The sequence below is a fragment of the Astyanax mexicanus genome, chromosome 7 (genome assembly GCF_023375975.1).
Source record: "Astyanax mexicanus isolate ESR-SI-001 chromosome 7, AstMex3_surface, whole genome shotgun sequence".
NCBI classification, from domain to species: Eukaryota; Metazoa; Chordata; class Actinopteri; order Characiformes; family Acestrorhamphidae; genus Astyanax; species Astyanax mexicanus.
This window is the reverse complement of record NC_064414.1, coordinates 52,862,476-52,876,676: the sequence shown is the minus strand read 5'-3', so window position 1 is coordinate 52,876,676 and position 14,201 is coordinate 52,862,476. Positions and strand designations below refer to the sequence as shown.

Below are 14,201 nucleotides of genomic sequence, written 5' to 3'. Positions count from 1 at the left end.
ATAGCACATACGTAGAAAGGGCAACAATGACCTGTTGTTTGCCAAATAGTGAACCCACAGCCATCTACACTGTTGCCCTTTCTACGTATGTGTTATAACTGATTATTAATGATTTTTAAGGCATTTACAACCTAATTAGTAACCATTAATAAACTCATTGTAAACCATTTATAAACCCTTTATAAAGGTAGTCTTATTTTAAAGTGGTAGTATATTATGAAACATGTTTTACAGTGTAGTTACAGTTTGATATTCATTATTCATGTTTATCTTTAATATATCACAGCTACTCCTACAGTGATTTATTAAAGTGTATAATGTTAAATATTAGATCAGCAGTGTATGAATCTCTGTGTTCACCGTTTTGAAACGGACGAGGTGCTTCATGTGCATGATGCCCTGGCCGTAGTTCTGAGGCAGCAGGCTGTCATCTTGTCCGTTAATCACAGCCACCAGATCCCACAGGTTATGGCTCCCTCCCGGAGGCTGCAAACACACGACATCTCACCAACTCACCCACACACTTTCACACTCCAGCATCTGTGCTCAGATCTGCACTTCAGAGCTGCTACTCAGCTTTACTGACCGAGAAGCACTCGGAGAACCAGCGCAGCTTCTTCATCCGGACGTCGCTGGAGAGCTTATCCAGCTCCTGCTTGATGTCCCTGGATACTTTTCCACAGAGGAGAGGAGGAGCGCCAGGAACCATCGCCCGATCTGCAGCCAGAGAATCAAAATACACACAAACACATGTTCACTGTAGCTCAAAATACTGTTACCTCAAATACAGAGGTGGAGAGTAACTAATTACATTTACTCAAATTACTGTAATTGAGTAGATTTTATGAGTCATTTTTAATCCATCACTGATCATCAGTAAATTTTACGTTTTATTTAAAGTAAATCAAGGGAGCAGAGTCTGGAGGAAGAGTGGAGAGACACACAGTCCAAACTGCTCGAGGTCTAGTGTGAAGTTTCCACCAATCAGTGATGGTTTGGAGAGACATGTCTGTCATCTGCTGGTGTTGATCCACTGTGTTTTATTATCAAGTCTAAAGTCAGTGCAGTTTTGTTTTCCCACAAAATCTTACAGCACTTCATATCTTACAGCTTCCCTCTGCTACTGACAGCTTTTATGGAGATGCGGATTTCATTTTCCAGCAGGACTTGGCACACTGCCCACACTGTAGCCAAAAGTACCAATTGGTCTTATATAATATTCTAATTTCCTGAGACACTGACTTTTTGGGTTTTTTAATTGGCTGTAAGCCATAATCATCAACAATAAAATAAATAAACGCTTATAGATCATAGACCACTCTGTGTGTAATACATATAATACATGAGTTTCACATTTTGAAGTGAATTACTGAAATAAAGCAACTTTTTAAGGATAGTCTATTTTATTATTTTAATGCACTATGCAGTATATGCTTTCATAAGAACAGCTCACCAGTGTTTCCTATGATATCATCCCAGCTGTGGTCAGTGAGGATGTTGACCAGCAGGGGGGCGATGAGGGGCGTGAGGGACCAGAGCCGGACGGTGGAGTCTCTGGAGCAGGAGGCCATGGTGAACGGGCGGCTGGGGTGGCAGGTCAGGCCTGTTCAAATAGGGACAGTTTCAGTTTTAGAGATATAAAGTTTATTATACCACAGTTTGTTCCAACCCTGCAACGCGATTGGCTGAGAGGCATTTTTATGAGTGACATTATCAGCCAGTAATGCACTGTAACCGAAGCTCTCCATGTATTACTCTGCCACATACTACAGGTAACCTAGCAACGATGCAGCGCTTACAAACCAAATACAAACCAAATGCGATGTCATTATACACCACTGGGAGCCGCTGAAACATCATGTCTCCAATAGGCGGTATAGACAATTAAAGACGCGGCCCCACAAATAAATAAATAAGCCCAGCAATTCGAAATTACGCATTATTACACACATTATCAGGTTAAGAGTTGTTAACCTTAAAATAGAAGATTAAATGTATATATTTCCCAGTTAATATAGAGTATTTTAAGCTGAATGTTAAGGTGGACTCTTGTAATTCTGCAGGTCTTTAGGCTTGAGGCGCCGAAGTAAAAAAAACTTTAATTCTTAAGAAAAACATTTTCTTTTAAAGTCAAACGAGCACTGGACTCTAATCTACACAGATTTCTCTCCTGAAAACTGTTTATTTGGGTGAGTAAAGCTCTTACGTTTATTTACAGTAAGCTTAGATTTTCACAGTTTTGACTGAAATGGCCGATAATAGAGGCCACCACGCTAACCTAGCAACAATGCAGCGCTTACAAACCAAACAGCACAGCTACAAACAGAGCAGCAATGGAACTATTTTATCTGGCAGATTTACGTTTTCGTTTCTCGTCCTCTTTAACTCAAAATCGTCCAATATTTCAGAGATTTGTGAACTGTGAACTGTAAATTGTGCTCTGTAAACACTAAAAGGCGTACCGTAGACGTCAGCTCCGTGGTCGTAGACAGTGTCTAGACAGGTGCCGTCTCTGGTGTCCCACACTCGGATGGTGTAATCCCAGCTTCCTGAGGTCAACAGGTATGGCACCTCAGAGTTCCACATCAGCCCTCGAACAGGAGCCGTGTGTCCACTCAGCACATTGATACAGGTGTCCTGGGTATAGTCCCAAATACGCACCGTCCTGCAGAGCACACACACACACACACACACACACACACAAGCTTTAATCAACAGTGAATATTTAGTCAACAGACTCAACCCAGCACTAGTAGTTCACTGAAAAATCTAATTTAGTTAGATTAAAACTTAAAGTCTACAAAGTTTTGTCATTAGTATGTGAACAAGGTACAAACTGTACAGGTGTTGGACAATTAAACTGAAACTCCTGGTTTTAGAGCACAATAATTTATTGTGGTGACAGATAGTTCTGGTGGAAACAGGAGAGTTGAGGTGCACATTGAATTCTGGACCTGAAGTGAGAAGTTATTAGGAGGAAACCCACCACCATCCCAGAGGTTAAGCTGTTCTGTACAGAGGAATGGTCTAATCAACAGTTAATAAATTTCGAATGATAAATTTACCCATCATCTGAGCCGCTGCAGAGGATGCCCTCTCTGAGAGGAGACCAGCGGACGTGGAACACTTTGGCTGTGTGACCCGTGAACACCTTCAGGGGCTGATCTGAACTGGTGGCCAAATAATACACTCTTACATTCTTATCCTCACAGCCAGTCGCTATCATATCCCTGAGAACGAAAGAGAGAGAGAGAGAGAGAGAGAGAGAAAACAGAGACAAAAGAGATTGTTTAAAATCAACAGTCTGAACATTAACATAATAATCATTCAGTTTATAGGGCCTATAAGTGAAATTATAATAATGTAGGTGTTTCTAATAAAGGTGTCAGTGAGTGAAAATATAATAATAAATATATGTTTATGATAAAGTGGCCAGTAAGTGAGAGTATAATAATGTAGGCGTTTCTAATAAAGTGGCCAGTGAGTGGAAGTATAATAATGTAGGTGTTTCTAATAAAGTGGCCAGTGAGTGGAAGTATAATAATGTAGGTGTTTCTAATAAAGTGGCCAGTGAGTGGAAGTACAGTAATATAAGTGTTTCTAATAAAGTGGCTAAAGAGTGGAAGTATAATAATGTAGGTGTTTCTAATAAAGTGGCCAGAGAGTGGAAGTATAATAAAGTAGGTGTTTCTAATAAAGTGTCCAGAGAGTGGAAGTATAATAATGTAGGTGTTTCTAATAAAGTGGCCAGAGAGTGAAAGTACAATAATGTTGGTGTTTCTAATAAAGTGGCCAGTGTATGGAAGTACAATAATGTAGGTGTTTCTAATAAAGTGGCCACTGAGTAAAAGTAAAAAATTATAGGTGTTTCTAATAAAGTGGCCAGTGAGTGGAAGTATATTAATGTAGGTGTTTCTAATAAAGTGGCCAGTGAGTGGAAGTATAATAATGTAGGTGCTTCTAATAAAGTGGCCAGTAAGTGGAAGTGCAATAATGTAGGTGTTTCTAATAAAGTGGTCACTGAGTAAAAGTAAAAATTTATAGGTGTTTCTAATAAAGTGGCCAGTGTATGGAAGTGCAATAATGTAGGTGTTTCTAATAAAGTGGCTAGTAAGTGGAAGTGCAATAATGTAGGTGTTTCTAATAAAGTGGCCAGTGAGTGACTGTATAATAAAGTAGGTGTTTCTAATAAAGTGTCCAGAGAGTGGAAGTTTAATAATGTAGGTGTTTCTAATAAAGTGGCCAGTGTATGGAAGTACAATAATGTAGGTGTTTCTAATAAAGTGGCCAGTAAGTGGAAGTACAATAATGTAGGTGTTTCTAATAAAGTGGCCAGTAAGTGGAAGTGCAATAATGTAGGTGTTTCTAATAAAGTGGCCAGTAAGTGGAAGTGCAATAATGTAGGTGTTTCTAATAAAGTGGCCAGTGAGTGACTGTATAATAAAGTAGGTGTTTCTAATAAAGTGTCCAGAGAGTGGAAGTTTAATAATGTAGGTGTTTCTAATAAAGTGGCCAGTGTATGGAAGTACAATAATGTAGGTGTTTCTAATAAAGTGGCCAGTAAGTGGAAGTGCAATAATGTAGGTGTTTCTAATAAAGTGGCCAGTAAGTGGAAGTGCAATAATGTAGGTGTTTCTAATAAAGTGGCCAGTAAGTGGAAGTGCAATAATGTAGGTGTTTCTAATAAAGTGGCCAGTAAGTGGAAGTGCAATAATGTAGGTGTTTCTAATAAAGTGGCCAGTGAGTGACTGTATAATAAAGTAGGTGTTTCTAATAAAGTGTCCAGTGAGTGGAAGTATAATAAAGTAGGTGTTTCTAATAAAGTGGCCAGGGAGTGACTGTATAATAAAGTAGGTGTTTCTAATAAAGTGTCCAGTGAGTGGAAGTATAATAAAGTAGGTGTTTCTAATAAAGTGTCCAGAGAGTGGAAGTTTAATAATGTAGGTGTTTCTAATAAAGTGGCCAGTGAGTAAAAGAACAGTAATGTAGGTGTTTCTGATAAAGTGGCCAGTGCGTGAAAGAACAGTAATGTAGGTGTTTCTGATAAAGTGGCCAGTGAGTGAAAGAACAGTAATGTAGGTGTTTCTGATAAAGTGGCCAGTAAGTGAAAGTACAATAATGTACCGTAGGTGTTTCTAATAAAGTGGCCAATAAGTGAAAATTTAATAATGTAGGTGTTTCTGATATAGTAACCACTAAGTGAAAGAAAAATACTATAGGTGTTTCCAATAAAATGGCCAGTCAGTAGAAGTGTATAGTAGAAATTTTCAACAAAGTGGACAGTGATTGGAAAACAATAATTCAAGTGTTTCCAATAAAGTGGCCATTGAGTTACTCACTTGTTATTCTGACTCCAGTCACATCCGAACACGGCGGCTGGGTGTTTGTATTTATGCAGAACTTTACCGTCTATGGTTCGAATTATACTGGAAATATATTAGAAATAAAAAAACAGGCAGAAAGTTAAAAACATTACGTCTTAAAATAGAAATGAGTTATTTAAATGTCTTAAAACTGGACTAACCAACACTCACCAGAACCCATCTCCACTACATGTGGCTATTCTTTTAGAATCCTTGTGGCTCCAGGCGATGCAGAAGATGCCATTCTTCCCATGCTGCCCCATACCAAAAACACACGACATATTTATTAGAACGTTCTATAGCATGCATAAAAATATATTTCTGAGTGTTGAGTTATTTTTAGGGCACAGACAATTGCTAGACAATCTCAGTCTCTAGATGCACAAAGATGGTAGAGACCTGCAGCTGTAACTACAGCGAAAGGTGGTTCTACTAAGTACTGACATATGGGGGCGCTGAATACTTTTGCACCCCACACTTTTTTTAGGTTTTTATTTGATTACAATTTTGAATCTCAATAAAATACCTTTAAATTTGTGGTTTTAAGGTGACACAATGTGAAAACGTTTACAGTATTTACAGTATATTTCATGGATTTATTTCAGATTATATCACTCACTTCACTAAATCTGGTGATCATTTTCCCTTTTTTCACGTCCCAGATGAACGCCCCGTTCCTGGACGTGGCTCCTGCTATACAGTTCAGGTCTCCTTTAGGTAACAGAATATACGAAAATAAAGTTACAACTCTACAGACTGCAACAACATCACAGCTTTTAAACACAGTCCTGTACAGAGTAATGTGCTACTTAGAAGAATATAAAATATAAACATATTTTGTTTCATTATTAAAAATAATTCTGCAGGTGTTCCTGTATAGCTTTAATATAGTCTTCAACATTCATTTCACAATGTAAAAAAAAAAAATCCTAAAAAGAAAGAAAACACATTTTTTGTGAGAAAAGGTGTGTCTAAACTTTTGACTGGTACTGTACACTGACATTATCGTCATTATTGTTAGTATTATTTTTGGTATAGTAGTAGTAATAGTGGTATTACCAGGAGCCCAGGAGAGAGAGTAGACCACGCCCTCGTTGCCGGGAGACGTGTAAACTGCAGTTAAGGTGTTGATATCCCACACCTTGATCGTCCCATCAAAGGAAGCTGTAGCGAGCAGGTTCGGGTCGTCTGGCTTGAATTTACAGTCGAATATAGTTTCTACATGACCCTGAAGACGACAAGATCAGACAGACAGACAGTGTCACAAAAATGGGGTAGTCTATGAGCCCTATTCTACATCCTGCGCAAGTTACTACGCGTCACTATGCTCATTGCTAACAGTCACTGTTAAAATAGCGTCAGAGTTTAGGCAATAATCTCAGCCTCTAGATGCACAAAGCTGGTAGAGACCTGCAGCTGTAATTACAGCGAAAGGTGGTTGTACTAAGTACTGACATATGGGGGGGTTGAATACTTTTGAATACCCCACACTTTTTTTCAGGTTTTTATTTGATTAAAATTTTAAATCATTTTCATTCCACTTTATAATTATAAGATACTTTGTCTTGGTATCTCACTTTAAATCTCAATAAAATACATTTACATTTCTAGTTTTAAGGTGACACAATGTAAAATTTAAAATCATTTTCATTCCATTAGCCAAGGCCAAAGAGAGTTCTTTGCCATGAGACGACATGTTAAACTAACAGTGACCAATATAAGAGAGTTTGAGAGTGATTCACACCTTAGACCTTGTAACACTAACATGTCACATGACACCAGGGAGGGAAACTGGCTAATTGGGCACAATTTGGCGATTATAAACTTTTTTTTTGTTGCCAGAGGTTTAGGCGTGTTGAGTTATTTTTAGGGCACAGACAATTGCTAGACAATTTCAGTCTCTTGATGCACAAAGCTGGTAGAGACCTGCAGCTGTAACTACAGCGAAAGGTGGTTCTACTATCATTTTCATTCCACTTTATAATTATAAGATACTTTGTGTTGGTCTCTCACTTAAAATCTCAATAAAAATACCTTTAAATTTGTGGTTTTAAGGTGACACAATGTGAAAAAGTTTACAGTAGCAAACCACTTTATATAAAATCCATAAAACCCACGATTATCATACAATTAGCATACAATAAATTACCAGATCTCTGAGAAAGTCCCATTTCTTGGCCCCCATGTCGTACAGGCCGACCCCCCCGTCCATAAAGCAGCAGACAGCGTGTCCCGGGGGCAGAGAGAAGGCCTGGTTCTGGGACAGGGTGGGAGGAGGTACCGCCTCGCTGGTTGAGGAGGTGTAGTGGTTCTTGGACGGGGAAATGGAGCTTACAGCTAAAGAGAAGCAACATTATTAAACCATATTAAACCATTTTTATATAACAGAGGTCATTAACATGTAATTAAAAGCAGATTCTATTTAGTAATAGATAAATAGTGTAATACTTTATAAGTGCTAAAACTGTTTAAAGGTCTCCCTCTGCTAAAATCCTCCTTTTCTTGTTGAAATTTCTATGTGAAATACTATAAGTCTCTCTGAATTGTTTATGATGCTTTATATGAAATGTTTCTCAGACTGCTTTGTCTGCTGTAGCTAGTAAAAGAAAATATTCAGAAAAATGACTTGATCAGAGAGACGTTAGGGTGTCTACATCAACCAGTGAGTTCATGGCCTCGCCCACCGAGGCTCAGGACCACCCACAGGCGGAGCTTGCAGCTTTTAAAAGTTAGCGTTAGCTATCTTGTGTAAGTAACTGTAGGTTTAAATCGGATCTCCGGTTGATTCTGCATTTTCTGAGACCTTAAATATACACTAGGGAAGCACGGTTTGACAAGGTAGCACAACTCGACAGAACATCGGTCAAAGCAGGCACCATTTGTGGCGGATTTTATGATTTATGATTGAGCGGATTCTGGGGCTTCGACGTGATGAAAGTTTTACCCAGCATTCAGTGCTGTATCTTTATTACTAAGGCTGTATCTGAAAACATTTTGTCCTTTTTGAGTTTTAGAGCTGTAAAATGGGGGGACTGTGGAGGGAGGCATCAGGTTGCGTTCCCTGCTGCAGTGCTGTTAGCCAATCAGAAGATATATATATTTGCATGTATGAATATTCATGAGCAAGAGCTAAAACCTGTCTTTCTTCAAATACCTCTAATTCAGTGATCTAAAACAGGGCTAAATAGAAACACCAGAGCACTTTTTTTCACAATAAATGGCTCACATGGCATTCGTTCATAGTAGAGACCACAACTAGACACTTTAAAATGAATGAAAAACGAAGCAATGAGACCTTTAAATATCGTACCTTTCTTCGCTGGTGGGGAGTTTAACACATGGAGAGCGTGGAAGCCGGTCTTCTTCAGTTTGAAATTGTCCAGCGGAGTCGCTCTCGATACATTCCATACCCTTAATACACCAACCTGCGAATCTTCACATATAAGAGAATTAATCTACCCAATCTACCCAATAATACAATCAGTATAATAATCAATCTGATTTACAAATGATATTGAATCAGTTTTAACACCAAATTAGCCCTGTCTTACTGTTTAAACAGCAACAGTGCTTATGAGTATATCTACACTGATAGGCATGTTGATCTAGAAATGAGGTGTGTTCAGGTAATTTCTGGTGTATTGCTATCTCTATCTTGGCAACAGAATACACAGGTGCACACTTGACTGAATGCAACCTAGACAGACGTCAACTGTCACATCTACAACTTTTACATCTACAAGAAACAGGATCAGCAAGCCTGAACAAGCAGGTCAGTTTCCAAGAAGCTGCACTGTTAAAATTGCAATCCGCCAAAGTCAGAGCTCACCTGGCTCTTAAAGGGAATGGCAAATGACACGCAGATTGGTTTATTTTTAAAACGTTACTAGTTGCTAGTACAGTCACACAAGCTGTACTTTTCCCATTGTTTCGATAGCAAAGACTCAATGACAGGCTCTTAATTATGCTGCACAGTGCACAGCTGACAGCATGCCTAAAGTTATAACGGGACGATGATCAAGATGTTTTCTGGCAAAATTAAGATGATTTTTAATGTTCTTTTTGAGGTACTAATGTTCTCATTGGTGGTTTTGTTTTTAACCTTTTTTCCTTTTCCAGACTGATAGATCTAAATTACTTTCTTTCTCATTTATTCCTGAATTTATTTGGATATATTGGCATGATGTTGAGCTTTTGAGTATCTTTTGGTTTCCTTCTCTTTGTCAGGCAGGTCTAATTTAAGCGATTTCTTGATTGAAAACAGGTGTGGCAGTAATCAGGTGTGGGTGTGGTTGGAAAAAGTGAACTCAGGTGTGATAAACCACAGTTAAGTTATGTTTTAACTCTTAAAACTCTAACATTTTTTCACAGAGGATCATGTAGGTTTGGATCTTTTTTCTCCCTTAAAAACCTTCTTTAAAAAAAATTTTTTTGCATATTTTCAGCATTTTTTGTTTACTTGTGTTGTTTTTGACTAATATTTAAATAAGTTTGATGGCCTGAAACATTTAAGACTAACAAACATGCAAAGAAAAGAAAGAAATCATGGTAACACTTTATTTTGAGGAACACAAATTAAGCGCTTATTAGTGTCTTATTATTTGCTTAATAAAGCCTTAATTAGACATTGGTAAATTATTTATTCACTAATATTAGGCTTTATTCTGTGTTATTAAGTGTTTTTGGTGCTTAATTAGGGCTCTGTGATTGATTAAATATTTATTCAGCTCTTTTTAGTGTCTAATTAGTGATGAAAAGAACCTCACTTTAGAATATGGTGCACATCTTGGTCTATTAATGGCTTATTAACCTCTTATTAACTTAATAAACTCCAGCACAGCCATAACCTTACCAAACTCACACATAGATCAAACTGCGGCCAATTATAATAACACTAATAACATGTAGAATTAGCTTATAGTTAATGCTTAATAATCTCATCTGCTTAACAGTGTGCTAACATAACTGTTTATTGTGCACCATAAGAACTAATACAGCCATTATTAATCATTTCCACATAATAAACCCCTAATTAAGCACCAATAACACTTGCGCAGAATAAAGTCTAATAAGTAGTGAATAAATAATTCGCAAATGTCTTATTAAGACTTTATTAAACAAATAATAAGACATTAATAAGCACCTAAATTGTGTTCCTTAAAACAAAGTGTTACCGAAATCATGAATGGTGCTCTAAATCTGTGTGCTAGAGCTAGTTTAATCCCTCACCTCCTGTAATAAACATGCCCGGAGCGGTGGGCACCCAGGCCAGGCACTGTACGGAGGCGGCGGCGCTGGGTAAGCTGAAGGTGGTGACGCAGGAGAGAGACTCCGAGTCCAGCAGTCTGATGCCGTTGTGCATGTTGGCTACCAACAAATAATCAGTACTGAGGGGGTCCCACTCCAGCGCAGTGACCGGGTCCTCCTCATCCGTCCCCTCCAGAGACTCCGGACGCAACACATGCTTCTGATTCTTAGAGCCTGCAGGGAAGATTTATATCGATTAGCCAATATAAAGCACTGAACAGGAAGCACAGGCTGTCATATATACAGTATATCCTAATAAACTGCTGTATGACTGTTCACCGTGCTGAGGCTTAGTTTTAAGGTGTTAGCAATCTTCTTATAGCCTAGGCCAACGAGAGTTCTTTGCCATGAGACGCCATGTTAAACTAACAGTGACCAATACAATAATACAATACAATAATAAATTCTGCACAGCTCTCTTTGTTGACCTTTCTAGGGCCTTTGATACTGTTGATCATTCCATTCTGAAAGAGCGATTGTTGAATATTGGTCTGTCTAATCATGCCGTTGGATGGTTTGCTAATTATTTGTCAGACAGAATGCAGTGTACACATTTTGAAGGTATCTCCTCTAAAATGCTAAATGTAAATTCTGGTGTGCCCCAGGGATCTGTTTTAGGACCAATTTTATTCAGTATTTATGTAGACGTACTTGGTAGAAACGTTCCTGATGCAAAATTCCATTTCTATGCAGACGATACAGTTATTTACTGTTGTGGTTCTACTCTTGCCAAAGCCATTGGCTATTTACAGACCGCCTTTAACCTTGTGGAACACCAGCTTACAGACCTAAAACTTGTTCTGAATGCTTCTAAAACCAAAGTGATGATTTTCTCAAATGGCAGGAAGATACCTGAGCCCTCTCCTAGTGTGTTTTCCCTACAAGGGACTGCAATTGAGTTGGTGCCTTGTTATAAGTATCTGGGTATCTTGATTGATCACAGACTTTCCTTTAGATCTCATATAGAAAATCTAGTCAAGAAATTAAAGCTGAAATTACACTTTTTTTATCGTCATAGGACATGCTTCTCATTTGCTGCCAAGAAAAAGTTAGTTTCTGCTACTTTTCTTTCAGTATTGGATTATGGGGATTTTATTTATATGCATGCCCCTGCAACATGTCTGCAATCGTTGGACTCTGTGTATCATAGTGCCTTGAGGTTCATCACAGGTTGTAAAGCTCTCACCCACCACTGCACATTATATGGCAGGGTCGAATGGCCCTCACTGGCTGTACGTCGTCTCTCACATTGGCACATTTTTATTTATAAAGCCATCCTGGGGCAACTCCCTCAATATTTAAGTGGTTACATTTCGAGAGTCCAGAGTACTTATTCTTTACGCTCAAATGATTGCTATTTCCTCAATGTTCCCAAAGTTCGCACTGAATTCGGCAAACGCTCCTTTATGCATTCTGCACCTGCTGCCTGGAATTCATTGCAGAGTACTCTGAAACTGAAGGAACTTATTTCCCTTAGAACATTTAGAAATTTTGTAAGAAACCTGGAATCAGCCTCTTATTGTTTCTGTTCATGTTTTGTGTGAAGGTCCTGTTATTCAACCATGTTGACCCATCCAGACTGTATATTGTACATTACTGTTTGATTCCTTATTGTTTGATTTTTTGTTTTATGGCTTAACTGTGAACTGTCTGTTTTAAATGTTGAAACTGATGTTTAGGCTGCTGTCTTGGCCAGGCTTCCCTTGAAAAAGAGATCATTGTGTCTCAATGGGACCGACCTGGTTAAATAAAGGCTAAATAAAATAAAATAAAATAAAATATGAGAGTGAGAGTGATAACAACAAATTTAACACACCTGCTCTCAATTCACACCTAAGACCTTGTAACACAAATGCATCATATGACACCAGGGAGGCACAATTTGGCCATTTTCACTTTGGGAAGTATTCACTTTTGTTGCCAGTGGTTTAGACATAATGGCTGTGTTGAGTTATTTTTTATAAACAATATATAAGGATGTAGTTCTGTTACATGCAATTCATCTGTTATGTCCATTTTTCTACAATACTACAATACAACATTTCAATGTTCATTTCAGTAATGAACTTACCATTAAGCCTTACTAACAGGAAAAAAATGTTATGGGTTACTCCGCTACATTGAAGGGTTTTTAAGCATAAATCACATTTTTTATACATAAGGCCCTCTGGATTATAAGGAGCAATGGTGTCACACAGTAATCTACCCAGATTTCTCCCCTGAAAACTGTTTATTTGGGTGAGTAGAGCGCTTCTGTTTGTTTACAGTGAGCTTAGACTTCCTATATTTTTTCAGGTTCAGCAGTACTAGCCGCGGTTAGCAGTGCCTAGTGCTAAGCGATAAGCTAACTGATAAGCCAGGGTGCTATCAACTAACGGTTCTTCCCACGTAGCTTGTTTTAACACATTAAACACGCAGACTACAGTCTAATATTTATACTCGCCTTTGAACGGAGAATGAGCTAGCGCTGCGGTTAGCGGCTAATGCTAATACTGCTCCAGCCTTGGTGCTGGAGAAACTTCACTGAAACTCCTTTATAACGCTGCTTTACTGCTCCTTACAACCTGACTGGTAAAATTCCTAAAGAAGGTTGACCAGATTATAGTACAAACAATACAGTACTTTACACTGTATCAAAATGTAATATCTTTTAACTGTTGTCCCATGAAAAAGTCTAATCAAACATTTACAAGAATATATGGATACTGTACGTGAATTTGTCAACTGAACCATTTCCAGCACTTTCCTGCAATGTCTGTATTTCCATCTCCTGTCCTGACCTAGTTTATCTATTTTTCTTTCAGTAAATAATAAATCAGGTTGATTTACTTTCAACTTACACATCAAACAGCAAATTAAATCCTAAATAAATGATAAATGCAATAATAAAATACATATTTAAGTGATTATCACCCACCTGGCTGAAACACTGACAGGCTCCCGTCTGTGTGGCCGAACACAACCTTGCCTTTTTTGATTGGGTGCCAGCGGAACAGGCAGATGTCCGACAGGAAGCTGTGCGCCTCTTTGTGTACCGTAACCCCGGAGTCCGGTCCTGAAATCGCCCAGACGTACAGAGGACCGCGGTGGGAGACGAACGCTACACTGTCCCCAGTGTTCCAGCACCAGCTTATAGAGGCAGGGATTCCTACGGGAAACACGATAACAAAAGAATGAAATAAATACATATTAATAAAGATTTTGAATGGGCCCTATTTTAGCAACCTTTAGGCGAGCTGTCAACTGTGCACCGTGTAGCTTGATTTAGGGCGTGTCAGAGTGTCGTTGCTATCGTAACGTCCGGAAAAGTACAACGAAAAGTACACGAAATAAACCAATCAGCTTGTCACTTGCCATTCTCTTTAAGAGCTAGGTGGGTTCTGACTTTGGCAGATTGCTTTATAGCTTCAATACACAATGATGATAGATGGCAGCCAATCAAGCACAGCATACTCTCAACCGGAAACCACCGTCCACCTGTTGGACTGCATCGGGCACTGCTAATCCATATCTGGGCACACAGTCATACAC

At 38.6% G+C, this 14,201-nt stretch overlaps 1 protein-coding gene across 2 annotated transcripts in view; it reads right to left on the bottom strand.

Annotated features, from left to right (window-relative positions):
• Positions 1 to 14,201, bottom strand: part of wdr17 (WD repeat domain 17) — a 55,695-nt gene that overhangs the window by 20,543 nt on the left and 20,951 nt on the right. For both annotated transcript variants that reach the window (XM_049481375.1, XM_049481376.1), the window contains exons 4-16: positions 13,588 to 13,818; positions 10,593 to 10,844; positions 8,674 to 8,796; positions 7,513 to 7,700; positions 6,423 to 6,591; positions 5,983 to 6,074; positions 5,535 to 5,617; positions 5,340 to 5,426; positions 3,066 to 3,230; positions 2,463 to 2,665; positions 1,454 to 1,603; positions 587 to 717; positions 361 to 486 (exon numbers count right to left, since the gene is read on the bottom strand). In XM_049481375.1, coding sequence (XP_049337332.1) covers positions 361 to 486; positions 587 to 717; positions 1,454 to 1,603; positions 2,463 to 2,665; positions 3,066 to 3,230; positions 5,340 to 5,426; positions 5,535 to 5,617; positions 5,983 to 6,074; positions 6,423 to 6,591; positions 7,513 to 7,700; positions 8,674 to 8,796; positions 10,593 to 10,844; positions 13,588 to 13,818 — 2,000 coding nt within the window. The remainder of the gene's footprint in view (positions 1 to 360; positions 487 to 586; positions 718 to 1,453; positions 1,604 to 2,462; positions 2,666 to 3,065; positions 3,231 to 5,339; positions 5,427 to 5,534; positions 5,618 to 5,982; positions 6,075 to 6,422; positions 6,592 to 7,512; positions 7,701 to 8,673; positions 8,797 to 10,592; positions 10,845 to 13,587; positions 13,819 to 14,201) is intronic.